Source organism: Melopsittacus undulatus, chromosome 6 (assembly GCF_012275295.1).
Source record: "Melopsittacus undulatus isolate bMelUnd1 chromosome 6, bMelUnd1.mat.Z, whole genome shotgun sequence".
Classification (NCBI taxonomy): Eukaryota; Metazoa; Chordata; class Aves; order Psittaciformes; family Psittaculidae; genus Melopsittacus; species Melopsittacus undulatus.
The window spans coordinates 63,108,474-63,136,110 of record NC_047532.1 but is presented as its reverse complement, the minus strand read 5'-3'; the positions used below and the strand labels follow the sequence as shown (position 1 = coordinate 63,136,110).

Here is a 27,637-nt window from a genome sequence, read left to right as displayed (position 1 = left end):
TTGGCAAGGAAGAGAAATCAGGCTTTCAAACTCCCAGGTTCAGTATCAGGTTGTAATATAAACCTGCTTATTCATCTTTCTAGTGGAACTGAACTGATTGGCACACACTGTTTTCTAAATTGTGTTAGATAAAACAGCAATGTCTCTAGAGACAGATGTTTTCTCATCCACTTAAGATAAGCTCTTCCCTCTATTGCTTTTGCTTTTCCTCAGGAGTTAAATCACAGTTTTATGCTTACCTGGCAATATAAAAATAGCACTGCTGAATCTGCTTTTAACTCCTTAAATCTCCAAACTGTAAGGTGGAGCCACTGAAAATCCTGAAAATTCACTGCAACTCTTGTAAGAGAAAGTGATAACAGTGAAAGACCTTGGTCTTGATTTGTGAGCTGAAGAATCCATTGGGGGTCTTATATAAGCATCTCTTTCCCCATATATCAGTACCTTCTGGAAAGAAGGCTTTCTGTAGTGTGATAAGGGCAGCATGGTCTTAGTGAATCAGGCTATAAGCAATATGCTGGTTACAAATGTCCAGTATTTTTAGAAATTCTTCTTGAAAAAAAAAAAAATTGTGGGTTTTGTTTTGTGTTGGGTTTTTGTTTGTTTTCAAGAAATATTTTTTGGACAGCAGACATATTTTTTCACCACTGGAATTCCAGTTCACAAATTTTTGCTAACAGCTGTAAGGTGCTAGGAGAGAAGAATCAATATTTGAAAGAAGGTATTACTTTGGTCTGTTAATAATACATTTTCTTCTATGTGTATACAATACCTGTGCGAACTTCATGCAGTTCAACAAAGCCAAGTGCAAGGTCCTGCACCTGGGTTGGAGCAATCCCAAGTCCACATGCAGACTGGGGGAGACTGGATAGAGCAGCCCTAAGGAGAAGGACTTGGGAGTGTTGGCTGACAAGAAGCTCAACATGACCCAGCAATGTGCACTTGCAGTCCAGAAACCAATCATTTCCTGGGCTGCATTGAAAGTCCCATGACTGGAGAGGGATTTTTTATAAGGTCATGTATTGCCCTTACATGTTCTTTGAGGGGGCGTGAATTAAAAAGAGAAATCCAGTCATTTCAGACTGTATGTTCTGTAAACGTGCTTAGTAGTAGTTGACTTGTGGGTCATAGGATAAAGACATTTTGCATGAGAATATAGTGAATTTCTTAGAGTGAAGCAATAAATAGGAGATCTTGGGTTTCATTTTTCAAGCTCTATAAATGACTTAGAGACATTGCCACCACAACATCAATAATGAGGAAACAGCCATAGGGAAAACATGAGAGAACAATGTTGTCTCTCAGTCCCAGAAGAGATTTAAACCTTTTGGACTGTATATTCAGAGGTATGTTCCACAAAACAGATGTTTAGTGTTTTAAAGCCTATTGACTTTCAGCAGAAGACACCTGAATACATTTAAATATAACTGGTACTGAGGGGTGAAGATATTTAACAGCAAAAATAGAAATTTAGAAACATATAATTTTCTTTTAAAGGTGGCACCTTATTGTTCCTTTTCTCTTGGAAAGACATTCTATTTTTGAAACCAGCCTGGACCTAAGGATGCTTTATACTTGTTCAGCCTTCAGAAGGCTCTGGGGAGACCTTATAACAGTTTTCCAGTACCTAAAAGAGTGGGTTGAGATTTGGTTCAACAAGAAGGTTGAGATTTACAAGTTCATGTAATGACAAGACAAGGGATTATGGGTTTAAACTGAAACAGGGGGTGATCAGGTTAGATAGAGGGAAGTTCTTTATTGTGAGGGTGCTGAGGCACAGGGTGTCCGTGGGTGCTCCATTCCTGGCAGTGCTCAAGGTCAGGTTGGATGAGGCTTGGAGCAGCCTGTTCTAGTGGAAGGTGTCCCTCCTTATGGCAGGGAGTTGGAACTGGATGAGCTTTAAGGTCCCTTTCAACCCAAACCAGTCTGGAATTCTGATACTTCAGTGCTCTTTAATATTTCCTTACAATCTGTATTTCAAATGCATTCAGGGCTCCAATGAGGGACATACAATGTCTGTAAATGAGGTAAAGTGCTGTTTCAGAAGTGGAGGTGTTGAGCCCACTCCATCTGTGAAAAAGAACTGAGTAACAGTACAGAGAGCAAAACATTCATGCATGCAAACTGGGTGACAGAACAAACAGAAAAACCCAATCGTATCTAGGTGAATGAAGATAATTTAACTTCTCAGGTTCTTTTATGCCAATCAGTTCTTCTGCTGTGTGTTGCAACTATTCAAGTTAAAGTTTGGCCAGGTTTCAAAGATCGATTTCCCTGTATTTGTCAAGCTTTCAGATCTGTTTGATGACAGCTTCTTAGATCAAAGTCAGTTGGATTCCTGTGACTGTCTAAAATAAGATGGTATCTGAAGTGATTTTCAGACATAACAAATGCTGCCAAATGTCTTTCAGTGACTCTCTGTCACTAGTTTGTCATCCTTTTTAATACATTAAGATTTCTACTTACAACACAGACAGCCTTATATTCATTTTTTGAATGCTTGGATATGTTCTATTATTTACCAGGCATCAGATGCTATATGAAAACATGGTCAGAAAGGTAAAACATACATCATGAATGCTACCTGGCTTCTTTAAAACATGCCATATCTAGCCTACCTAGCAGTATATTTGTTTGACTTTTCAAGGAGGATGAAGAATGTTTCATCTCTGGATAGGATCAAATACCAAATAGTAGTATTTGGTGAAAAAATAAAATCCTTCAAATATTGTTCTGTCTTTGAAATATGGCTGCATCACAGTAACTGAAGAAAGGTGGACTTCCTTAAGGGTCACTTCCTCCATCACTGTCTGCCTCTAGACAGACTTATGTGCCATCACACATCTACCTGTCCTGAGACACTAGTGGCTGGGAATCTATTTCAGTATTTATAGCCCTTTTTTATTCTGACTGGTTACAGGTAAGGAAAATTCTGTTTCACTTTGCATGTTATTTGCACTGTCTCCATACAAGGGAGGTCAGGCAGACCCATGGGCTAGCAGACTTCAAGTGGAATATCATTCACAACAGATCTGCATGAATTATAGGGGTTTTAAAGTACTGGTGATGGTCTGTGCTTTGTGTCCTTAACACTTGACAGTTTCTGGCCTATTATGTTCCTAGAGTCAGGCATTTCTGGCTTACTACATGAAAGCTGGCAGCTTTTAATTAGCATTCTAATCAGAATTGCAGCTGCTACTCAGCACTTGGAGCTTTGGTATCGTCCAGCTGGGTATATTGTGCTGGTTTTATGCTCCTGTATGATCTGTTCGCTGGAATGAATTCACCTTGCTGGATTTCCATGCCAGAACCCAAATCTCATGACAAAGATTTCAGTCCCTAGCATTATTGTTTCTCAGAAAAGTTAAGTTTGAAAGCTAAAGTTTGAATATCTGACTATGGGTATACAGGGCAAATAACCCACATCTATCACACAATGACCCACATCAATGAGTCATGCTAAAAGGAGGGAAGAAGTGGTTAAAATGAAAGCTTAATAACTCAATTTCTGTATGACGTTTTGTAACTTTCCAAAATCAGCAACAGTGTGAAAACATCACAATGACAATTCCAGATTTTTCAGCACTTTTGGAAAAAAAATCTATTTATTTGCTAATTATCAGTATGGAAAGCATGTGAAGGGCATCAGCAGTAACAGGGAATTTTGTCTCTTTAGGTATTTAGTGAATGCAAGATGTGGCAAAACCAGAGGAATGAACTAGTTATTTTGGATATGATGTTTTAGACAATGTCTCATTTCCTTCCTAGTTAAGGAGTGCCCCTTGTCAAGCTCAGAACTCTCTGTTATAGCAAGGTAAATTGTTAGAGTCCTCAAAGTCCTGCATATACTTCTGCTTGGAGTCAGACTTGGACAGAGTATCTTCACTGATGGAAGCCCTGCACATGTAAATCAAGCCCTGTATCTTACTGAAATCTATTTCCTAGCATGCTACTAACTAGAAATGCAGTTTGATGTGACAACCCCAAATGCTTGTTGTTACTGAAGATCCTATTACATATTTACTGAAATTTAAGCCATATATTTTAGTGTATGAAATCTTCAGCTGGATTCCCTTCTTTTCATAATACATGTCTTGTAGGTTTATTAGAGATCATAAAACCCAAAAAGCCAGAAGGATCATGAGGCCCCGCAGATAACTGGCTTATGGTGGCCAAGCGTTCATAGCGAGGTCACCTTTTGATCCTTTGATATCGGCTCTTCCTATCATTGTGAAGCAGAATTCACCAGGTGTTGGATTGTTCACCCACTAATAGGGAACATGAGCTGGGTTTATGCCATCGTGAGACAGGTTAGTTTTATCCTACTGATGATGTGTTGTTGCAATAGTAATCTTGCTCAGTACAAGAAGAACTGCAGGTTCAGACCCCTGGTGCGTATGCTTGGCTGAGGAACCACTGGCACAAGGCTACCATCTTCAGGCTTATGACTGAACACCTCTAAGTCAGAATCCCACCTAGATATAGCGATAACACAGCACCACCGGCGCCTCAGTAGGCTCGCGATAGCGGTCATTGGAGATTGACCCAGGAAATGAGAGTCTTGCTCAGAACACAGGGAAAGGAAAACTCCTCTCTTCAAACCCAGGTGGATGGTGCTCATCCAGCCTTACATGTCTGCCACCTAAGAGAAGGACACTCTTACAAAGCCTATGATCTGCGGACTTTGCTGTCACCATCCTAGCTCGCTAGGCCTGGCAGTTAAACCTCAGGTGTAAAGGGTGGGGACAGTTCTGTGCAAGCTGCACCTCATCTAAAAAATCCACTGAGAGGGCTTGCTCTCACTTGTGGGTATGGACACTTGAGGGTCAAATCGGTAGGTGACAAGGTGCATGAGAAGCTGCAGATCCAGCCTTGCATGAGAGCGGACCAACGTATGGGTAGTTCGAGTTTACTCGGGAAATGTCAGTCATGGTCGGACACTCCCTGTTTGCCTAAACACCCTTTTCAAACCAGATTTGCACGTCGCACTCACCCTTGGTCACTGTGCTTGTAGTAACTGTGGTTAAAGCCCTTCCCAAAATCTTTGCTCCCAAAGCCAAGCCATCAATCAATCAATTAGAGATCATATGAACTGAAGGTAAGAAAAAGCTAGTTTTTGACCTGTCTTCTTCTAGTGAAAGACTGAAGACTGGAAGGTTATTCCCTAGGAAATGTGGAGATAATTTGTTATCTTGTTTTATGAATGTGCTGTTAAATGGCTGCTATGTTTCCAATGAGAGGTGGCTGCAGTGAAGTAAAATCAATTGCTTTGGCAAAATGATCCCCAGAGCTTGATAATTAATTGCATTTTACTTCAGGCTTGCACAATCTTTTTATTTTCTTTGGGACCAAAGAAAATACAGAGTTGCTTTTATTTATTAATGAGGATTATTTTTTAGCACCAAAGCTATCCTATCCAAATACAAAGCAGAAGTTAAGATATACAGAGAAATGCAGACAAATGAAGACTCTCTCATTCTGTCTCCTTCCAGCCCTCCTTTTCTCTTTTTCCTTTTCCTTTGGCAATAGCAATTCATTCCCTTGGTCCAGGAATTGAAAAAAGAAAGTGTAGGCTGAAGTAACTAACTAGATGAAGACAAACCAAACCAGTCACCTCTATTATTGCTTTATTTTTAGATGATACTTGTTTTAGGTACAGCCTGACCCTAAAGACAGCACAAGATGGAGACAAGGAACTAATAGTCACAAAGTAAAATTGACACTAGTGGAGGATTAATAAAATCTCTGTATCTACCTCCAGACATCACCTCTGAGACAAAATTAGTTTAGACATATTAACACTGCTAGTTACTCGCGGACAACAATATCAGATGTTAAAAAAGACAATATTGTAGTTGTTTTCTTTTATCTTTTGATTTTACTAACTGGGGTATTTTTCTGCAGGGGAGCTCACACAGGTTTTTCTATCCAGTTCTTATATGCAGATGGTTTAGCATTCCTCAAAGTAGTAGAACATAGCAAACTACATCCATTGCTGATGTTTCCTTTGTTTCACTTACAGGTAGGAGACAGACAGCAGCATAAAAACTCCTACGACTTTAATTAACTCAGGCTGCCTCAGGAATACTTTCTCAGAAGGCTGATGCTAATGATTCGTATGGTAATAGCTTAAGAGCCGAGAAATTACCAGTAGGATTATGAAGTTGTCCAAATTCTGCAGTTTACTCAAGGGGAAGCTGAGGTCAACATCCTCACCACTGCAATAGGACATAGGCACAAACACAAAGCCCTTGCATTTGATTTGATGCCTGGCATTTCAGCCCCATATATTTTAATGTAGAAAGTCAAATATCAGGGGAATAAAATTTGATTTTCAAAGTATTTCCTGGCTGCCTGACATGTTAAAATACTTGTAAATTATTACTAAAACATTCATATTTAGACTGTCGTTATTTAACATTACATCTGTACTCACTGCAGTTTTTTTTTTTCTTCAGGGTTTGCTTCACTTGAAGAAGTAATTGTCATAAAAAATGCTGGCATAAGAACACTTAGAAAAACTCAGATGAACAGCTCTACATTATTTCTTGGCTTACAAACATTATTACTGAACAGCTGTAAGATAGAATCACAGAATGGTTTGGGTTGAAAGGGACCTTCAAAGCTCATCTAGTCCAACCCCTGCAATGAGCAGGGACATCTTCAACTAGATCAGATTGCTCAGAACAACATCCAGCCTGGCTTGGAATGTCTTCAGGGATGGGGCATCCATCACCTCTCTGGACAACCTGTGCCAGTGTTTTACCCCTCTCAGTGTGAAGAATTTCTTCCTCACATCCAGCCTCTTTACAGCTCCCCCTCCTTCAGTTTAAACCCATCACCCCCTCATTCTTCATAACAGACCCTGCTAAAAAGCTTATCCCTATCATTAAAGAGTAGAAATATACCTTCTTTTTGGAAGGAAAAAACATCTGAGGATTTAATAGTTTCTTTGTCTTATAAATCTTCTGAATATTACAGAAATATCCAGATCAGGCAGAAGCTTTGAGATCAGAATGGGAGGATTAGAATAATAATGATAGATTTAGTATTGAGCTTTATTTTAACATTTGAAATTATGATCCACTAGAGTGACCAAATTTAAGCTCAAGTTCTTTAAATAAATCTGGAGAAAACTTCCTAATTTATGAGGGTATTCTGAGGTGGCGAGATTTGGTAATGGCCTTAAAGACATGTAAAATAATTATGCCAGCTACAAGATGGTACATAGTAAGTCCCCAGCTATGAGATCTGTGCCACCAGCCAGCAGAGCTACCATATGTTGATGAGATGAGCAGCCAAGAGTAATTTGGAAGACATCAATTAAAAATATGGGGATACTGGTATGTGAAGAGAAGGATTTAAAACTAAAGCGGGGGAAATAGGGACGCACAGAAGGAGGATGTTAGTATTGATTATGGACAACTGGAGCAGATAACTTTTTTCACGTAGGGAGCTGATATAGACACTGAATTCTGATTAATACAGATCTGGTTAATACAGATCCCATTTTCTTGTTTCATAGTGAAATCACAATGATTCAAGTATCATTCTCTTTGAGGTTTCAGTCCAAAGACATGGAAAAATCCCTGTTCAAGAACAAGATTATTGCTACATATCTAATGCCTTTGATATTGGCTAGCACCGTAAATCTCCAGATTTTAAAAATATGAACAGTAGCAACCTTGCTCTCATTGCCCCGTTACCAAAGAATTGACAAAATCCCATTGTGGGGCTTGGTTGTTTTTTTTCTGCTGTCAGTGAATCTTGCAGTATAATCAGGGAAGAAAAAAATAGTTACTTCTAAGAATAATGCTCTTTTATACAGATAACATACTTTTTTAGAGAATAAACAAGTGGAAAAAGGGAAATGAACCCTTTCAGGCTCTGTTCTAAGTGGAAAATAAAGTTTTCTTAGATTTAAGGGACATTCAAAGCTATCCTGGTTTCTGCTGTGACAGAGTTAATTTTCTTCCCTAGTAGCTGGTGCAATGCTGTGTTTTGGATTTAGTATGTGAATAATGCTGATAACACACTGATGTTTTCATTGCTGCTAAGTAGTGCTTAGTCTAAGTCAAGGACTTTTCGGTCTCTCATGCTATGCCGTGATGAGGGGCAAAAGAAGCTGGAAGGAAGTACAGCCAGGACAGCTGACCCAAACTAGCCAGAGCAATAGTCCATAGTGTAGAACATCACACTCAATATAAAAACTGAGGGGAGTTGTCTGGAAGATGCCAGTTGCTTCTTGGGTATTGGCTGGACATAGTCAGTGGGTGGTGAGCAACTGTATTGTGCATCACTGTGTTTTGGGGTTTTATTCCTCTCTGTTGTCTTCCTTTTCATTATGATGATAATGAATATTACTATATCTCTATTTTAATTATTAAACTGTTGTCTCAAATCACTGGGCAATTTTCCTCACCATCTCACCAGGGCAGGAGGGGGGACACAGCAAGCAGCTGTGGGGCGCTTAGTTGCAAGCTCGGTTTAAAATGTAGTCCTTTTTGGCATCCAGTGTGGGGCTTGAAGGCTTGAGATAACAACACATCTCACTAGCATGTGTTAAACTGAATTTGTTATGAGCATTCATCATATTAGTTTAATAGCATCTGGTCACAATATTGATTTATTTGTCCTCAGAGTTGCTGCGCTTGGTCTCAGAGTTACATCATACCTTACTAGGCATATATATTCTCTGATGTGATTTCTGTCATCTCTGGGGGTCTGGGCTAAGAGTATCAATTCCCAATTCTTCTTCCCATCCCACATCACACCTAGGGGATGGAGGGAGTGAGCGACTGTGTGGTATGTATTTGCCAGCTGGGGTTAAACCATGACAATAGTGAAAACATACATGTTGTATTTTCAAGTAATAGAAACTAAATCACCCTAAATTTGGCAACAACTAAATTGTTGCAAAAATAACCTACAAATTACTGAATTTATCACTTTAAATTTAGAGTAAGATAGTTTAAAATGTTAATACAGAAATCACAGCGTAGTTGATAATCTAGTACCAATTATCTCTTTGAAATCTTTTTACATCTTCAAATTCTAGCTGCATCCTGTGAGTACAGTATTCTTATGGGATCTAATTACTGGTGGCCTAAGGACGACTCTTCACAGCATGTGCTTTTTTCCAAATCTTACTCATGTATTTCAACAAAGGAGTGTATCTGGCTGACAGTGAATGTAAGTCTCTTAATGTGTATGGATGACTTCAGAAACCCATTCCTTACCTTCTTCTCAATAAGGGAATCTCAATGACATTTGGAAGGTGCTTTGGAAGGTACTCTGTGTTTAAAATAATTTCGTTTGTTAGAATCCTGACCATCTGAACATGTGGTTTAAGAGAAATATTAGTTACAATTTCTCAACTGTTCTAGAACCATAAAGACAATTTAGGACTGCTGTGGTTTAAGTCCGGTCAGTAATTCAGAACCACGTAGTCACTCCCTCACTCCCCCCTTACTCCCCCCTGCTCCCAGAGGGATGGGAAGGAGAATCGAAAGAATGTAACTCCCATGGGTTGAGATAAGAACAGTCCAGCAACTAAGGTATAACACAAAACCACTACTGCTGCCACCAATAATAACAATAATGATAAGGGAAATAACAAGGGGAGAGAATACAACCACTCACAACCTACCGACCAATACACAGCCTGACCCAAGCAGTGATCTAGCCCTTCTGGGTAACTGCCCCAGTTCTACATCCTGGGCATGATGTGCTGTGGTATGGAATACCTCTTTGGCTAGTTTGGGTCAGATGCCCTGTCTCTGCTTCCTCCCGGCTTCCCCTCCTCCCTGGCAGAGCATGAGACTCACAAAGTCCTTGGTTAGACTAAATATTTGAGCAGTAACTAAAAATATCGGTGTTATCAGCTCTCTTCCCAGGCTGAAACTCAAAACCACAGCACTGCACCAGCTACTAAGAAGGAGAAAAATGACTGCTATTGCTGAACCCAGGACAAGGAGAAACTTCCATTCAAGTCTCCTTTTAACACATTATTAGAACTAAAATGCGCTTCACCAAGTGATGGCAAACCACTTGGGTGCTTGTTTTTAGTTCAGTTATAGAGTCTGTGTCCAGAAGTTTCTCTCTTCATTTTACATTTTTGTTGAAGCTGAGACACTCTATGATCTGAGACTCACTGTGATCTGAGATCTCCTATGATCTTCCCACACAGAGAGGACAATGGTCATTAATCTGTAACTGAAGTCAAGTTCGTGTATAAGAATGCAATGTGTAGTGTGTAACCTAACTTGGGAAGGTCAAAAGGGGATTTCTGATTATAATACTGTTTGAGCTTTTAAAATAAAGGTGTGAGTTTTGAGTTGAAGCAAGTTTTTATGTGTTAGCATCCTTGTACCATCAGTCATCAGAAGCAGCTCCGTTTTTGCCTTTAAAATACATTGACTGTATGAGCTTATTTTCTATACAAGGACACAAATCTATCATCTCCAGGACAATGCTGTTTACTCACAAAATCCCAGTTTGTAGTTGTTGTAAACCAGACTAGTCTCTATTGCTGACTTGTGATTTCTATTGCTGGTTGTGATTTGACCCAGATGATGGATTGAGGAATTCTGAGTTAGGGTATTATTGCTCTTGTTAGTCTTAACTACCTGGTATCACCTCCGTGTAGAGATATGAGACTGCCTATGCTAGTGAGTGATAAATGATTTCTTTTAGCCTACCAGCTCCTTATACCTGTGTCATTAATGTTCACTTTGAGCATCTTATTAACTATGCTATGGCTAACATAGAAGGAGAGTAAGGCAAACAGAAAGGAAAGGAGTGCATACAGGCATCCATTCTTAATGAAGATGTTTTTTATCTTGCAAACATTTTTACTTGCAAATGTGTTTCCAAGAAAATTAAAATGACAAGTGCTCCTAAAACACACCTGCATCCCATCTGATCTCAGCAGGTCCTTATATTACTCAAGCCCATCTGCTGCTGCACAGTGACAAACCACTTTGCTTCCAAAAGAGCATTAAATTTACTATCTATGCACAGACCCCATTATCTCTTTGGATAAGAGCTGAGAGAGCAAACCTGAAACCCTAATAATTGTTGAATCTTTAGTGAAGTAAGGAATATTCAGTCAAATTACCATCCTTCCTTGAGTGTGCATTTTTGAACTTAATCTCAGAACTGTAAAAGGTGAAATTATCCTCTCCCAGTCGTATTCTTAGGCCCTGGTAGTTACATTTCTTCTATTGGCAAAGGCTGGAATCCAAGGACTTGTATTAAAAGACTGTAATGTGAAAAGCAGCACTGAAAATTTTGAGCATGGTAAATACTGGGGACAAACTTCACATCTGGACTTTGCAATGCTGTATGGGATTAGTCTCTCAGATCCTGACTCCTCAATGATCAGCACAAGCTGATGCAGAGGATAAAGCCACTACCTATATGAGATGGTACCTTCAAGAAGAGTTTTTGTCTTTAGGCTTAGTAGCTAGAGATTGTAGAGATGTTTCAAATGGTCTTGTTCTTAATGGCTCTGCTACATCTTTCCAAGAACTGAAATCCCTTGAACATCTGCTAGATATTAAGAAGTGATTGAGATGTGCTCTCTAAAGAGAAAAAGTAGCAAGGTTTTGTAAGTATGATAATCTTCTACACTAATAACTGAATATCCATGCCAGCATTAATGAGAAAAAACAGGTAAGCTTTTAGGCCTATTATTCTCTCAGCCAAATGAACAGTTTTAATATGCAAGATTTTAGGATGCTCATGCAGTTAACTCAGTATATTTTATAATGCCTGTCTTGTCACTGAAGGAGCAGATTTTCTTATAATAGAACCACTTCTGGTGAAAATATCTGCTATTTCCCCATTGCTTAACAATTCTGATTTCCAGTCCCATAACAAGATTTACAAGTGAAGGAGGATTCCTATGCAGCTGCTTCAGGAACGTTTGTCTGCAAAGGCACATTTGTTTTCCATCTGAGTGTTCACTTAAACTGCATTTCATCCTTCATTTGTATTTCTCATCTACCTGATAACATCATGCATGCTGATGCAGTTTCTATAGCTATCATCCACATGACTGTATCTGATTTCATTTGACACTGTATTAAGGTAGACCATGTTCTCAGCACCAAGGTGGCTGAGTGCTGCTTTGAATGAAGACAGATGAATGGAGGGAAATGTAATGACTATAAACTATGCAAAGCAAAAAGGCTGTCTTTATGAACTTAGACAGCTTATGAGAATAAAATGACTTCACTAACATAGAGTTGAGATGGATTTGACTGATTCAGCCAACAGCTTGCTTAAGGTGCCATATTATTATCATATCACTAATAACTACAATGTAAAGAGTTCCCTGAATCTCATAGCTCTGGTACCACTCATTCATGCCTGTAAAACTTAATTTTACTCCTGGGTAGGTCTTCATTTGATTTATTTCACTAACATATGCTTATTGCACTGAATATATTTGGGCATAACATTTGTTCCTTAAGTACTTTGAAATAAAAAAACCCGAAGCTACCAGAATGACCTAAGAGAGCAGACATCACAAATAGAGCGGCCAGTTCAGAGAAGTGTTTTCAGTGAAACTGCAATACATTCTCTAGGCTAGTCTTTATGCATTGTATATGTTAAACTGTCAGCTGCTAGATGTCACAGTATAATTCCAGTTGCAACAAGCATTCATACAAATACTATATTATGCACAAAGGAAAAAATCATGCTAATGATTTTATCATGGTTAAAAGAGCAGTGGAGTTCACATGGAGTGACAGTGTGTCTTCACAAAGGTTTTTGGGTTTCTGTAAGCTTGCTAAGACAGTTCATTTTGTATACTAGTAGGAAAGAAAATTTAATACTTGAGAGATGGTTGAAATAAAAATACTTTAAATCCAAGGCAGCATTAAGGAAAAAAAAACAACAAAGTTGTGAGTTCTCTGATCTTAATTTTGTACTTCTACTGTTAACATACAAAATCATCTTTATATTTCCAAAACTGTTTTTCTCACTGTATCATTACTTTTTTGGGTATTCTAGCAAGTACCATCACTGAGAGTAGATCTCTGCGTGTGCATGGACAATTCTTTCCAGTATATTTACTCAAAAGTATTGATAAGGTGAAGCATAAGTGTGAAAAGTTTGTCTCTGCATCTGAAGAACTTTCTTATGAAAGTTGGGACACCTGTTTTCCAAGAATTCCGTGGAAAACCAGGAGTTTGTCATGACTTCAATTTCTGACAGTGATTTGTACATATTGGGAAAGCATGGATTTAAGCAAGGAGGAGACTTAAAGAAAAGGCTGGTCTTTTAGCAAACATAAGACATATTGAAACAACTCCTTTGTGTATCTTAGAGGATGGGCAAATAATTCAAGGCAACAAGTCTATAGGAGATACAGTAGACCACTTCTTGTGGACTGTACTTGCTATTGTCTTCTTGTATTGTGTATAATGTTCAAATATTAGAAGCGGTAAGACATTTAAAACCATGGCTGGTGATTTCTGTCAGTTTGGCAGTGAACATCAGTGAACTGATGTGAAAGAAAATCAATAGTAGCTAGATAAGGCCATACAATTTAATGAACAGTTTGCATACATGTCAATAAACAGAAGACTGCTGTTATATTCAGATTTTTTTTCTCACTGATGTAGATTTGAGGGTGGGAAATCTCAGTTACTCAATCAGTGCTGGATTGTGTCACAGTAAAAATAAGAGTGAGCTTTGAAAAAAGAAATTTCAAATACATTTTGATATTTTAACTGGTTTATTCATCACATATTGTTGCAAATGGATTTAAAAAAAATAGTCCATGTTACATTCAGAGTCTTATTGATAAACTAATTGCCAAGTTACCTTAAAATTTGCTAAACTTTCCACTGTTCCTGCTAGTAATTTCAAGCAGACTGCATTATCCAAAGGCTAGATTTCAGAATCCGTAACTACAAATGCTGCTTTGTTGTTCATGATTTGGGATGATTTTTTTTTACCTATAACCACATTGTATTCTCCTTAGTTTACTTTTAAAATCCCTAAATAAAGCAGGCAAAGTGAGGAGCTGCTAGCTGATTCTGCTGTAGTGTTCCTTTGTCTTCTAAGCATATCTGAAATGCTGACCTACTATTTTGGAACTTTTGTTTTTTGTATTAGCAGTCTTTCTTTCTTTTTCAAAATCTTAGGCCAATAATGCACAAGCAATGGAGCAAATAAGTAGGTAGTTGACTAGCCAGAAAGTGCAGCTACTGGCTTCCTTGCTAGGGATACTTTTACATTTTCCAGCATGAGCTCTTAAGAGGGATTTGGACTTCCAGACCACTCAGAATGATCACTAAACATTCATTTGTTGGAAACAGTCACTAGTATTAAGTGACTCTACATTCCTTTTGATTTTTGAGTATCATTTGTAAAGCATCTGTGCATCTGACAGCAACTGGACCATATCATTAGACTATCCAAGGGATTTTTCATCAAATATATTTCTAAAGGCAATGCTAATAGAAGAACTCTTTAGTTCTGAATCAGAAGATGGGTATGTAAGAGAGGGTAGTATTGTAAATGAAAGAACTGAAAGAAAACACCTGCTAGAAGGCTGTTTGAAGTTACAGATCTCAAGTAATCCTTGATCAAGGAAGGTAGCACCATAATTGACCTGAACGTTTTTGAGGATGTTGAATTCTTAATATTTGTGGGAGTCTGTCAATAGCAAAAAGCCTATTTCTTGGCTCCAGAAAAAGTGCACCCTCAGAAAAAAGAAGAATGTAAGAGGTGCTTGGCCACACTTCTGCATCTGTGGCAGTTCATAATGCACCATGTCTAGTCCCATGCTTATGAGCTGACTCATCTAACCTTCTCCTCTGGGGCCATAGACAATGTGAGGTATCTACTCCACAAGTAATGCTGCAGCTGGGGCTGTGTGTGTGACCCTTTCCTATCATGTGGTGTGAGAAACACTGATTTGAATTAGCTTTAGGTGAATACATCTGAATGTGTTGCAGAACAATTCCTGGGATTTTTTTTAATAGGCTTTTAGAATCAGGTCAGATTGAGCTAACTGAGATAGAGGAGAGATTACAGTATATTTCACCTGTAGTTAGTTGAGCACTGACAGCACCCCAGACATACAACCTGTCACTGTTTTGCTAGCAAGAACAGATTTCCACCCCCAATTTACAAACAAAAATCTGAAAAGATTAACTTGGAAACAATAGTATCTCTACCCACCAAGCAAAGACTAAAATTTATTTACTGCAATGAGCTAGAATTTAAACAATCAAATGTACTTTCTTTTTTAAAGTTTCTTTCTAAAAATTCAAGCACACAACTTTAGCTTTGACTTTCACCTTTGATTAAGTTTTGATCTCAGGTTCTCATGCAATTTAACTTCCTGTTGCAATAAATAGGATCCAGACAAGAATACTAGTATTTTGGAAAGAAAATACGTATTCTCAGGGTTCTGCACTCAGAATCTAGGCTTCCAGTTCTAGAACTTTCCTTTCTTACTACAGTTGGTTAGTTATCTTGACCACTACCTTACCTATTAAGTTTACCCAAATACCAGTCAAGTATTATTGTAACTGTTACTGACAAAATACTTCTGAATAACTTCTCCAAATTTGTGAAACCTGTTAGCAAGAAATATGAACTTTTATCTTTGAGAGTCTTGAAATGCCCTTCCAAAGTATATTGAGTTTTTCCAGAAATTTGAGTTTCAGAAGTCAAAATACTTAATACTTGAATTTAATACTTAAACCACAAAACTTTGCATATGTTTTCCTTGTAAATAAAGGCTAATGTAGTGCAGAAGAAGCTTATTTAAACTATGCATACAAATATGCATGAATGCCAATTGGCTTCAATTTATCCTGATTTAATTTGAATTAACTTGATGGTTCTTTTGACACAAGCTGTGCTAATTGTTGCATATTTGGGTGCACTATATCAGTGAGCATGGCAATCAAAAGCTCAGCCAGATGTTCATATTTCCTTTGATTGCCCACAGACTTAGGTTTCAAGAGAAGTCAATCAGGAAAATTATACTTCTTAGCAGCTGTCAAGGTACTGATCGCATTACCATGATAGCAGTCAGGAAAGCAGAATAGCTCTGATTTTCCTTTCACTTACCATCGTATCAGCCTTCAGCAGCGGTACTCAGTGTTGGTTTGTTACTAGCACAAAATATAAAATTATGTGAAATTAGACCAAAAGTCTTTGTAAGTCATTGATATCACCACAGCGAAGAGTGAATGTATTTCTTATCTTTGTATGAACTTATATTTTTGAGTCAATTCAATAAAAGTATCTTTTATATATTTTATACTGCCATATGTTTATGATGAGTTATTATTGACTGCAGGCATACATTTTCCAAACATCACCTAAAAGCTTTTAGAAGCTGAAAAACTGTAATGTGTTGCACCTGTATCCAGGAAACCTAAGCCTAGTGAAACAATTCCTTTGGATTTACTTTAAGACCTGTAAGATACATCAAGCTTTAATTTACTGCACAAACAATATTTTTCAATTTAGTAGTGTTTTCATGAAAGCATGCACACAAAACTAAGGTGGTGTTGGGTTATTTTCCCCCCTTTTTGTTTATTTTTTTCCTGATATTCTGGAAGCATGTAACAGATGGAAAATGTGCATTTAGTTCTAGGAGGGATACAGCTCAAAACCGTCTTAACCTTTCTCTCCTTTCATTCCTAGGTGTTTGGAATGTATCCTCACATTTGTTTTGTTTTTTTTTTTTTTGCTAAAGAGAACTGAGGGAAGAAAGCTTAGTCTTTCAGCACCACTGTTAATTTGCTGCTGGTCTATGTGTAGGACTGGAGCAGGTCTCTTTGTTGCATGTTACCTAGAAACATCCTGAAACCGAATGTACAAGACCCATTGACATGGTCCTTAAAGGTGATGGGCTGTGGACATGAGGATTCCTTGTCTTCAATTGCTAATCTTAAAAGTTGTGATGAAATGTCCTACATATTTCATCAAGTGCAAAAGCAGACCTGTGGACACTAACAGCGCTGTATTTTTGAATAACAAAGTCTGTCCTTTTTTACACTGTTTAATGGGTGTCACATCAAAAAGATGAATTTAACCTGACAGATGACGATAACAGGGGAAAGATTCTGGAAATATTACCATGAGTGGTGAGCTCCAGCAGCAATGAATCCAGGAATAAGTTTGCTGAAAGGAAAGCTCCCAGGCTCAGCCACAAAACCATGATCATGGCTTAGTTTTCAATAAAAACTGTCAGAGGAAGAGATTACATGGAAGAGGAGCTGTCATACCCATCCCAGAATTATTTAATATGACTTTTAGTCTCAATGGAAGAGTTTTCAGTGTAAAAACTCTGCAAAGGGTGTCTCAAAACCAGTGACACATATCCCTGGTTAGTTTATAGTTGTTTAAATATTGTTCATTTTTGCACACCTGCTGTCAGATGTCCCACAGCTACTGAGGTTTTTCAGAACTGTGCAGCCCCTTCTACCAACCAAAACACCTGGGTAAAGAAAACAAATAATCCCATTCTTTCCTTTTACTATTTGAAAAGGTTTCTTGCTGGACATTACATGCACCAAGATCATCAGAGATTGATGCTGACTTGTGTGAAGTGTTTGGATGGTGTGACAGGGGAGAAAACACAAACCAGAGGTGGAGCTGATCGCTGTACACCATGTGTCAGAGGACACACAGTGGGTTCATGCATCTGAAGGAGAGGAAGGCTGGGTTCTTATTTTGTGGTGTTGTTTTTTTTTTTTACTTTACCCTGCAGAATTAATAGATTTTAATCTATTTGAATGTGTGGCTCTGACCAGTACGTAGCATTCACATGCCATGTGCTTTGCCCTTTTCTGCTCTTTGCCTTGATCCAGCCCTGTGCTCTCTGTGTGGGAGCTGGCCACGTTTATTCACAGGGATTTGAAAGCAGACATCATATCCTCTACTCCTTTCCTGTGTTTAAGCAGAAAAAAGGCTGCGTGCTGTCTGGCTAATACTGCCTATGCCATGAAAATATTCCAGTGTTGAAAGAACAAAAGAGCCCTCAAGTTTTGTGGGTTTGCTTCCTCTGTGTTATGTGTCCCATTAGAGTTAAATGTATGATTTCATACACCGTCACAGCTGAGTTCCACTTGGGTAATGTGCATCCAAATTTGCTGTCTATCTATATGAAGTATTTATCAGTGTGCATATTAAGAAGCTACCAACTAAATCTGCTTGCATATGTTTCAGCCCTTAGATGTTTTCAAATTTGTGATTTTGCTTTCATCTTAGTTTTATACTAGATAATTCCAACCTACTCATTAAATTTAATGAGTAATCACACTGGCTAGCTGCTGTTTCCACATGGAACATTTGTGCACACAGTCATCAGGAAGATTATACAAAATACGAGAATTTAATGCACATATGGAAAACTGTATAATGGCTTGAAATAGTCAAGAATCATTTAATCAGGACATTTTGCAGGTATCATCAGTTAGTGTGTACTGACCTTTTCTTTTAGTATTTTTATTGCTTTCTCCAGGAAAATAGTTATGGAAAGATGCGGCACTAGTTCAAATGTGGTTCCTCAAAATATTACATCTTTTTTTCGAGGTTAATGGGTTTAGAAAATGAAATGGACTAACACTAATGTGCAGAGGGAGGTTTCACATGGTCATCAACACGAGCTGATCTTCCTGTAGTATTCATCTGACTTTTGTTGCAGAGACAGTTGTCAGGAAGACTGTAGTGCTCCCTGACCCATATGCTTGTCTATGGTTGGGTAAAAGACACAGAACTTGAGAAGCCCTGGTCATTGCTTATTCCTAATCTGGATGTCTGTATGGTCCTGATACGTGTCATGTTTTGTGAGTCTGGAAGCATGTTATTGTGGCTGTATACTGATTTCTGAGCCTGCTCATGCTCTCTGATGCACAAGTCAAATTAAACTTAGAGCAGAGCAACAAGCCTGAGGTTTTAAATGGAAAATATTAACTAAATGTTGAAATTGTGGATATGACTAACAAATAACAATAACAACATTCCAATACAAGTAGTGTTTCAAACACAGATACTAGTTTGTTACTTGTTAGTTTACTCAGAATCATACAAAGAAAGCCCAGTGAAATCAGCTAGGGTATAATCACTGATTTGAATGACTTTCAGAGCAGGCACTGTTCTTTACAACATAAGTGAATGAAAAATGTTTTTACTGATATAAAAAACTGATATAAAAAACAAGAAATTGTTTTTACTGATATAAAATCTTTTTTCAGTCAAATATTAACAAAAATAAAAGGTTTTATATTCTTTTCAGACAGTCTCTTGACTTTTTTTTATTAGAATATCATCTCAATGACAGCTAAGGTGAGAAAGTAGCTCTGCTTTATGGTCCCATGGTCCAAATTTGTTTACAAGATAACACAGCACAATGTGAAGGCTCAGGAGAATGCATAAATATATAATCTTCATAACATTCACAGTCACTTTCTGATTTGGTCACTTAGTCCTTTATTATTCCTCAGAAAGATTTTTGAAATAGCCACTTTGCTCTAGGCCTGCAGACTTGCTCAATACACAGATGCCAAGATCAGAGCTGTTTACTGTCAGAGCCAGAACAGAGCCCATTTCTGAAGAGAGGAAAGTGTGCTTCACCTGACCACTTTTCCCCTTTTTTTAACTGCGATCTTTCCATTGGAAATAATGAAGTATTCTTCTTCAAACTAACTGAATAATATTTGACTGGTAGAAGAAAGTCCAGTCATCTCCACACTGAGATTCTTTACCCATGTACTAGGGGATGGGAGCTGAGGACAGTAGTGACAGTTGAATAGAGTAGAAAAGAAAGGCACAATAAAGCCAAAGCAAAATGGTTTTCAGTGTACAACAGAAAGAAGTAAAATATAGGGGGGAAGGAAATAAGAAAACAGTGGGGAAATATGTTCATGAAGTTCAACCAAGCCAAGTGCAAGGTCCTACACCTGAGTCTGGGCAATCCCTGGCACAGCTACAGGTCGGGCAGACAAGAGATTCAGAGCAGCCTGGGGACTGGGGCTGTTGGTCAATGAGAAACTGAACATGAGGTGCTTCAGTGTGCGCTTCAGCCCTGAAACAAGTCTGATTTTGCCTAGAATACCATGTCTGAGTATCTGTATACTTGCAGCCTTCCTCACTGTAATAATCTTCAATGTCCTTACTGAAAATAAAATCAATAAATATCTTAGAACTCTTTACTCCTTTGCAATAATCTTGGCATTGCTTTTCACCAAATTAGCAATAAGCCTCTTTGACCATTCATGTGCCTAGAAAAGGATCACAAATAAGATACCTTTCCAAGTAAATATGATAGACATCTAATATCCTGCCCTTGTCATTTTCAAGTTATTCTTGGTGCATGTACAATAAAAGATGCTCATTCACAGAAGACGGAATGTGTTTGTAATAGAAAATCAATGGCTATTAAGACAACTCCTAGCAGTCATTAGCATGTGAAGCTTAATTTTAAATTAACAATGTTGTTCCTAAGGGGAAGAACCTTAAGCAAAGAACTGTGCCTGTTTTTTTAACAGCTGGTTGCTTTCCGTGTCACGGGGGGACTGCTGATGTTTGCTAGCTATAATGACTGTCCACTTAGACTGAAAAAAATACCTTCCTTACATTACATGCAGTTTTCCAAGAGATGTGCCAGTCGTGGAGAATGGATATTGCCCTATCCTGGGTTAAAAAAAGAGGAAAGGGGGGAGAGAAAGGAGAAACTACATCTATACACAGGACAGTTTATACCTCCTTAGTTGTAGCTTGTCATTTAAATCTCTATCATATGTTTGTATTATTCTGAACAGAACACTGCCTCTATCTGTAATATTTGTTGTGTTTGCTGTGTGCCTACTTACTCATTTCCATGCAACATGACAGTCACACCTGCATCTGCAGTGAAGAACCCATCTTCGTTATACCACCTCCAGTGTTGCTTTTCTTTATTTGGAGAGAGAACAGAGAAGAAAAACTGCCCAGTTTGCTCTGAGGGAGGGTGAAATTGCACCATCACAGAAAATCCATGTTCTCAAAAGTCTGTCAGTTGCTAGAGGTAAAATCCAACTGTCATATAGCAACAGAATTGTCATCCAGCAGTTTTAATCTGTTTGTGATTACACAGGGTTTTGATTTCTGGTGTAAAAAATGTTGAGCCTTGTTTTCTTATGGACTTGGTTGAGTAAGGAATTTAGCTTACATAGAGCACTGATGAGGCTTCTATTGGGAGAAAAATAAATATTGTAATCTTTGCTTGAAAGCAAGAATACATAATGACAATTTTCCTCCTTTAATCAGAAACTTGGAGAGAACAAGAGTGCATTGAAAGAGAGAATGGACAAAGAGGCATTAGAATCTAGAGGTGGAGAAGTGTTCATGGCAAGGGTAAATAATAAAGTACCTGGCTAAGGCCTTGCCTGAGAGATGTAGAAAGACTCAAGTTCATTTCCTCCTTTGAAATGTTGTCAACATGAACATTGGCAAGATATGTTGACTAATACTGCAAAAAATCTGGGTTTGTTTGTCTTCCTGCATACACCATTACACTCTACTGCTGCATCAATCTGCTGCAGCCTAATCCTGACTTGCCAAATCAGTTAGCAGATTAAAAAAAGCCATATAAATCATTTTGGAAGAGGACTCAGGTGACACAGGTCATGTCTCTAGCTTGGACCCATCGCTGTTTCTGGTTCCACTACCTAAACCACTGGAAATGTGTTTCAGTAGTTTCTAGGCCTTGGCCTAGTTCTTGTTGATAAATGATTTATTTACGTTATGGGATCCTACAAGGATAAGCATGAGATTGTAAAGCAGTTGGTCACTGTAGGTAAAAGAGTGGCTTTGGAAAAACTTCTGGGTTCCTATCTTGTGTTTCATAATTTTATGTGTAATGCTGCAGCCACAAATCCATATGAACTAAATGAGAACTTCTCAGCCTTGCTGCATATGCCAATGGCCAGATCAGTATCTTTTCTATTAACATTTCTCTTCCCAGTAATTGTGGTACTACTTCCTCAGTGCTTGCCAGGACATGTAGTAACATTAACTTTGTTTTTAGTCTGGATGGTCTGGAAGCAGAGTGAGGTTACAGTACTAACAGTGGATGAGCTCTGGACACTGAAAAAAGATAATGACCAATCCAGGTAGACAAGACTTGATTTTATTAATAAAATTTGTATTTTCCTCTTTGAGGTTAGAGTTACAAACTTTGGTTCAAAAATAAAGAAAATATGACCAGCAAGAAGTTGACTTTTGAAATCTCACTTTTACATGTATAAACGTGCGTAAGAAAAGACCAGTTGGAAAAGAGCCAGCAGAAACTACTACTATTTAATTTAACAATTTTTGAAGAAATAGAAACAAACATTTCAAGTCTTACATATATTACGAAAAATAATTACAAAAGGACTTGTGTTGTAAAGCTAAAATGTAATTTCTACTTCCAACTACCTGAATAAAATGTTCAGAGGGAAGGCCAAACCAACATTTGTTTGGTGACATTTGAATAGCACATTGTATCAGGTTTGGTCAAAGACAGCTCAGTAGGAAGCAGTACCCTTGTATGTTGCTTAGCAACTGTATAGAATCACATGACCTAGACATATTGCATCCCTAGCCTTCAGGTGAAATAACAAGGAAAAAATACTTCATATTAATGGGACAGGCAAATATTGTATATGACCATCCTGTGGAACTTCCCGTATCCAGTTCAGGAAGCAAACATCCATCATTGCTTACATAAAAATCTAAGTAAACACTGCAAGAATCCATAAATAACTGTTATAATGCAGTTTCAATATTGATGTAAATAAACACAATGGAAACAAATTCAGATGAGATGAAAAAAAAGAGACTGATTTCTTTCACACAGATTTTTAACAGATCTTTTACAGAAAAGTTGGTGGGTTTTTTTCTCATTTTTGTCACATATTTTCCCCACCCAAAAATAGAAATTTGTTTATTTTAGGTATATACAGTTATCTTATGAAATGGTGGAATGAGAAAAGAACATAAAAAGTCTGAGGTATAGCACCATGGAACACAGCACCTTTGAAGGTGTTTTCACTGAAGTTCATCATCACAGAGTGATACTAGAAGAGAGTTTCAGTGTGCTGCTCAAGATCTTCCAGTTTTGCCACCTTACATTTTGTTGGTGACTTCAAATAACAAGCCCTTCAACAGCAATATATACAAAGGGAGTTTTATTATTAATCAGAAATGGAATTCGCTTCACTTGCAAGTACAGCTTTATTTTTTCAAATACATACACAGTTCTGACAATGGAGTTTTGTAATTATAAAATAAGAGCCAGATGCAATTCAAAGACACATGCAAGTTTTGGAAATTGAGAGAAATAACAGTATAGTACTGTACACAGAATAATTACAATTTATTCAACATTTTCTTAACACCTCTTTGTTGTAATGGAAGGAGCACCATGTCATTCATTTTTTTTACAGCAACAAAGGACTCCAAAGGGGCTGTTCCTAAAGTGAGCCCTATTTTGTCTGTGCCACAGCATCGTTGTAAAAGAAGTTTAAGTCATGTGATTCTGGCCCTACAAGGGCAACAATTACTTTCTAGGTAAGACATACACAACAAGACATATTTTCTACGCCATCCTTACTCAAAACTTGCATGTGGCATAAAGTGGGTTGGTAGCACCAAAGTGCAACATTTTTGTTGATGTGATTTTTGTCTTAAGCTTAACCAAGGAAGCAGACTGGACCGACCTCAAATCCAAACTTCTGGTTCTGATCACCAAAGTCATTGATCATTACATCAACTATAGGCACTTGGTCTATTTTGGGTGTGTTGATTTCAATCACTGTCTTTGCATAGCCTTTTCTTGACTGTTAAAAAACAAGGAAAAAAAGAGAAACAAACCCAAACATGGTTATATATCAGAGCAGTAAGCATGTGCTATAGATCTTCATAGGCTATCTCTTGAGTGTAGAATTTATAATTTATTGCTCCCCTCATGGACAAGTTCTTAGGATTTTATTTTGAAAATTAAATGGAATGGTTTTGATTTAAGAAAGTGATCAGCCCATAGCTTTTGGCTTACTAGAACAGGCCTACAAATGAAAAGTTACCCAAGACATTTAATGTTTCTTAGAGAATATATATGCTATCTATACTATTAAATAACTTATAACAATATTCTACTAGCAGTGTACATGTCTTCCTTGTGAAAAAATTACTGATTAGTTCTGAAAGGCAGAAGAAAGATCCACTTCTAAGAAGAAAGACTGTGACTGTCTCACAAAATATTACAGCAGCTGTTTGGACATGTGAAAGAAAGCAGTAGTCTGACAGGACTGCCAACTGGTGCCTTTAGAACCAGGTTTGAAGGCACACTTCCTAACAAAGGCTCTCTAGATCCTCTAAATATCATTCAGCCAAGTTGTTCTGTGAGTTATCAAGACTGCACTTTGTTAAGATTGTCTCTTGTATCTTGCTGAGAACTCTTTCACCTATACCAGGATCTCAAGTTTAGATGAGCATCAAAATTATGTAGATCTGAGAGTTCTCAGTTTAGTGACAGACTTAAAGACTCTGGAGCTCTACATTCATCCACTGTGGATAACAAAAGCAGAATACAGAACCTACAGAAAGGCTGTCCCGAAGCAGTATGTATTCAGATATCATTACTGAGGGGAGGAGACTCTGCACCTACCTGAGCTGAATCTCTCTCAGACAGGTATGTATCCAGGTACTTTCAGGTCTCTGATTTCTATCACTGATTTCTCAGGAGCTGCCTTCAAAATGCTCCCATATCAAACCCCAACATAATTAATGATGCTTTAACTGTCACTTGCTCCTTTGATGCCTTTGTTTAAAAGTGTTCAGTACAAGCCATTCTGTTTCTAAGAGGTAACAGTTGCTATGCCTACAAGACCCTGCTGGAGAGGTGGTCAGGAAACTGATACGTGTTTGGGATTTTAGCTAAGCTAAGAAAAGATAATGAAAGAGACAATCCACAAACTTCACCTGGCTTTGACTACCAAAATTGAGAAAAGGAAATACAAAGAAACATATCAATACAATTAATTCACTGTTTGGGTACACATATATGGCTTAGTTCATAAACGTTTTTACTGTATTCACTAAATACGCTGTCTTCATATGCCTTGATTTTGAGTATAAACATATTTTCCCAATGGGCTACCTCCCCTGATTATGCTTTTTCTGCTTCTGCTCTTCTCTTACACTGCACTCATATTAGCAAATAGTCTAGTTTCAGCACAATGGTGCTGACAGCCTGTATGCATGCCAGGTTTGCTCCATTTCTGTTGTTTTGCTTATGTTTGCTTAGGATTTTTTTTCTTGGTACCTATATGAAAATTAAATAAGGGAATTATGTACTGTAGTTAAAAATCTCCTGAAAGGCATTCTATTAAAATAGAATAGTTCAGAGGATTTTTTTTCCAGAAGAAAACTGTGAAAAAAAAGTGTTTGTTTGATTTCTACTTTAATTGATAGGTTGGTTTTGTAAAGACTCTTCTGAGCCTCCACTTACCGCACAGCCGTCGTGAAGGGCTTTGATGTAAGGACTGTTGTCATAAGACATTTCTTCATCATTTGATCCTAAGAACCTTAGTGCTTTGTCATAGCTGTCAGATGATGCATCATGCCAAGCTACAGACTGATGACAGTTGTAAGTGAAATTCTGTCTGGCAGAGGCACTCAGTAGTCTAAGGAATGTCATTTGGACCATATTAATGGAATTGCCTTCAACATCCAAATAGGAAAGCTGAAAAATACAAGTTACATCAATATTTTCAATTTCCTTTGTTAAAATGCAAACCAAAGTTATTGTTGACAAAAGAACCACAAAACTGTCCTTAAAATAATAATAATAAAAAAAATCAGCCAACATAATAACATTTTATGGAGTGTTAAAGTTCAATAAAGCTATGACCCAATAAATAGGTTTTCATGTTGTCTCAATAGATTTAAGATGAAGAACTATAATTCAGAACTCAGGACAAAATTATACAGTGAAAGACAGCAGAATCTCTTTGGGAATATGTGTTCAGTTAATTATAAAGTGATGTCATCCTGCAGTCTCATCTTTGTATGCTCAGTATATTTCCAGTTACCTAGAAGTGGGCAGGGGATCTGTGTTCCAGCTGTTTTACTAAGGGTCAGTGGTGATGTGAGCACTGGGATCACTGTGGCACAATACAGAGCAGGCTGCTGTTCAGTGGCAAGAGGTTGCATACCTGTGCTAATATCTAGGGGAAAAGGACTGGGGCTGAAGAGACTTTTTATTATCTATGTATTTGTAAAATTATTTGGGATCTGTTGATCACTGATAATGTGTACTTGATTTGTGAGTAAATGTTATGTTGCAGTGATAACTTACAAGTTTGCCTCGTTTAAATTCACTAAACCAAGATCCTGGATTCTCCTTTGGCCATGATGAAATCCTAATCTGTGTGGTAAAACAGCAGAGATAGAAGTATTTAAAACATATGTTATCAGATAGAAAGTTTTACATTACCTCGGACAAATTTCACATCAGATAGTGAGATCTCAGCCCCTTTAAAAGGTCTAAAATAGGATGGTTTTCTTGTACAGAATGCCTTCAAATTAGTGACTTTAAACGGAATCCAAGGTGATAGCTTATAGAGAGCTACTTCTATTTAAAGGAGACTGTTTTCATTTGTTAAGTTTCAGGTAAACTGCTGGTTTAAACTGTCCCTGTGAAGAGTGTATAAATTAGAGTTTTCACTGTTGTTAACGCTGATAGATCTCTCTCATTTAGGCAAGCTTTTAGAAAGCCACCTCTACACCATCTGCCCCAACAGAGGTCATTTATAACAAGTGAGGACACTGTTAATACAGTGTTTTATATCTACTTTGCACAGGTATAAAAGGAATAGATAGATATAAATGAAACCACAAGAGAAATGTAGTTAAGAGTCTAGGTTTTAGGTCAAATGCTAGATTCTGCACTTTAACTGCCTACACAGCTATGTTGCATCCTGAAATGTAGTGAAATGTCAGCAAGCAGATGCAGAGATTCCCTATCTAAGCAAAACAGTGAAAATACTGTTTGTTACATCTATGTACCATTTTACCACTTCATTCAGATTTGTGCACATTTTAGTGTAACCAGAAAGATAGATACATGAAAATGTGACAATGTAGCTCAACATTGCAACAGCGTAGTAGGATCTGTCAGCAGCCAGCTGAAAACATGGATTGGCACTTACTCCTTCAGATTTCTTATCTGGGTAGATGCAAGTTTCTCCACCTGCTGTGAAATTGCAGTACACTTTGAAGGAGTCTCCAGAACATCCCTGGTTAGGATCAATCCAATATTCCCCTAAAACAAATGAGAAATTATTTGTCTTATGTAGTGGAATCAGTATTTGTAAGATCCAGGTTTTACTGCTACCCCAGTACTTTTTTCTTTACTTTGGTCCTCCAAAGTTTATAGCAAAGTTGTTTTCTCTGAATGATGAGAAAGCAACCCTTTTCTGCCCTGTGATTTGTTTCTGCTATTATTAAGACTTAACAGACATATCAAGTCTATTTTTATCTTTTCTTTTCTCTAAGTTTTTCCTTTTCTTTTTCTCTAATTTTACTTCAAACTATGATTCTGTTGCAGGATATTGCTTGAGGTTAT

The 27,637-nt window shown here is 37.7% G+C and overlaps 1 protein-coding gene across 4 annotated transcripts in view; it reads right to left on the bottom strand.

The window, feature by feature from the left end:
* Positions 1-22,134: 22,134 nt before the first annotated feature.
* The window catches only part of COL11A1 (collagen type XI alpha 1 chain), a 168,456-nt gene continuing 162,953 nt past the window's right edge, over positions 22,135-27,637 (bottom strand). For 3 of the 4 annotated variants that reach the window (XM_031054761.2, XM_031054762.2, XM_005140969.4), the window contains 4 exons: positions 27,222-27,334; positions 26,369-26,437; positions 25,520-25,753; positions 22,135-23,849 (listed from right to left, as the gene is read on the bottom strand). In XM_031054761.2, coding sequence (XP_030910621.1) covers positions 23,703-23,849; positions 25,520-25,753; positions 26,369-26,437; positions 27,222-27,334 — 563 coding nt within the window. In that variant the 3' untranslated portion in view covers positions 22,135-23,702. The remainder of the gene's footprint in view (positions 23,850-25,519; positions 25,754-26,368; positions 26,438-27,221; positions 27,335-27,637) is intronic. The other variant, XM_031054760.2, reaches the window with a different exon arrangement.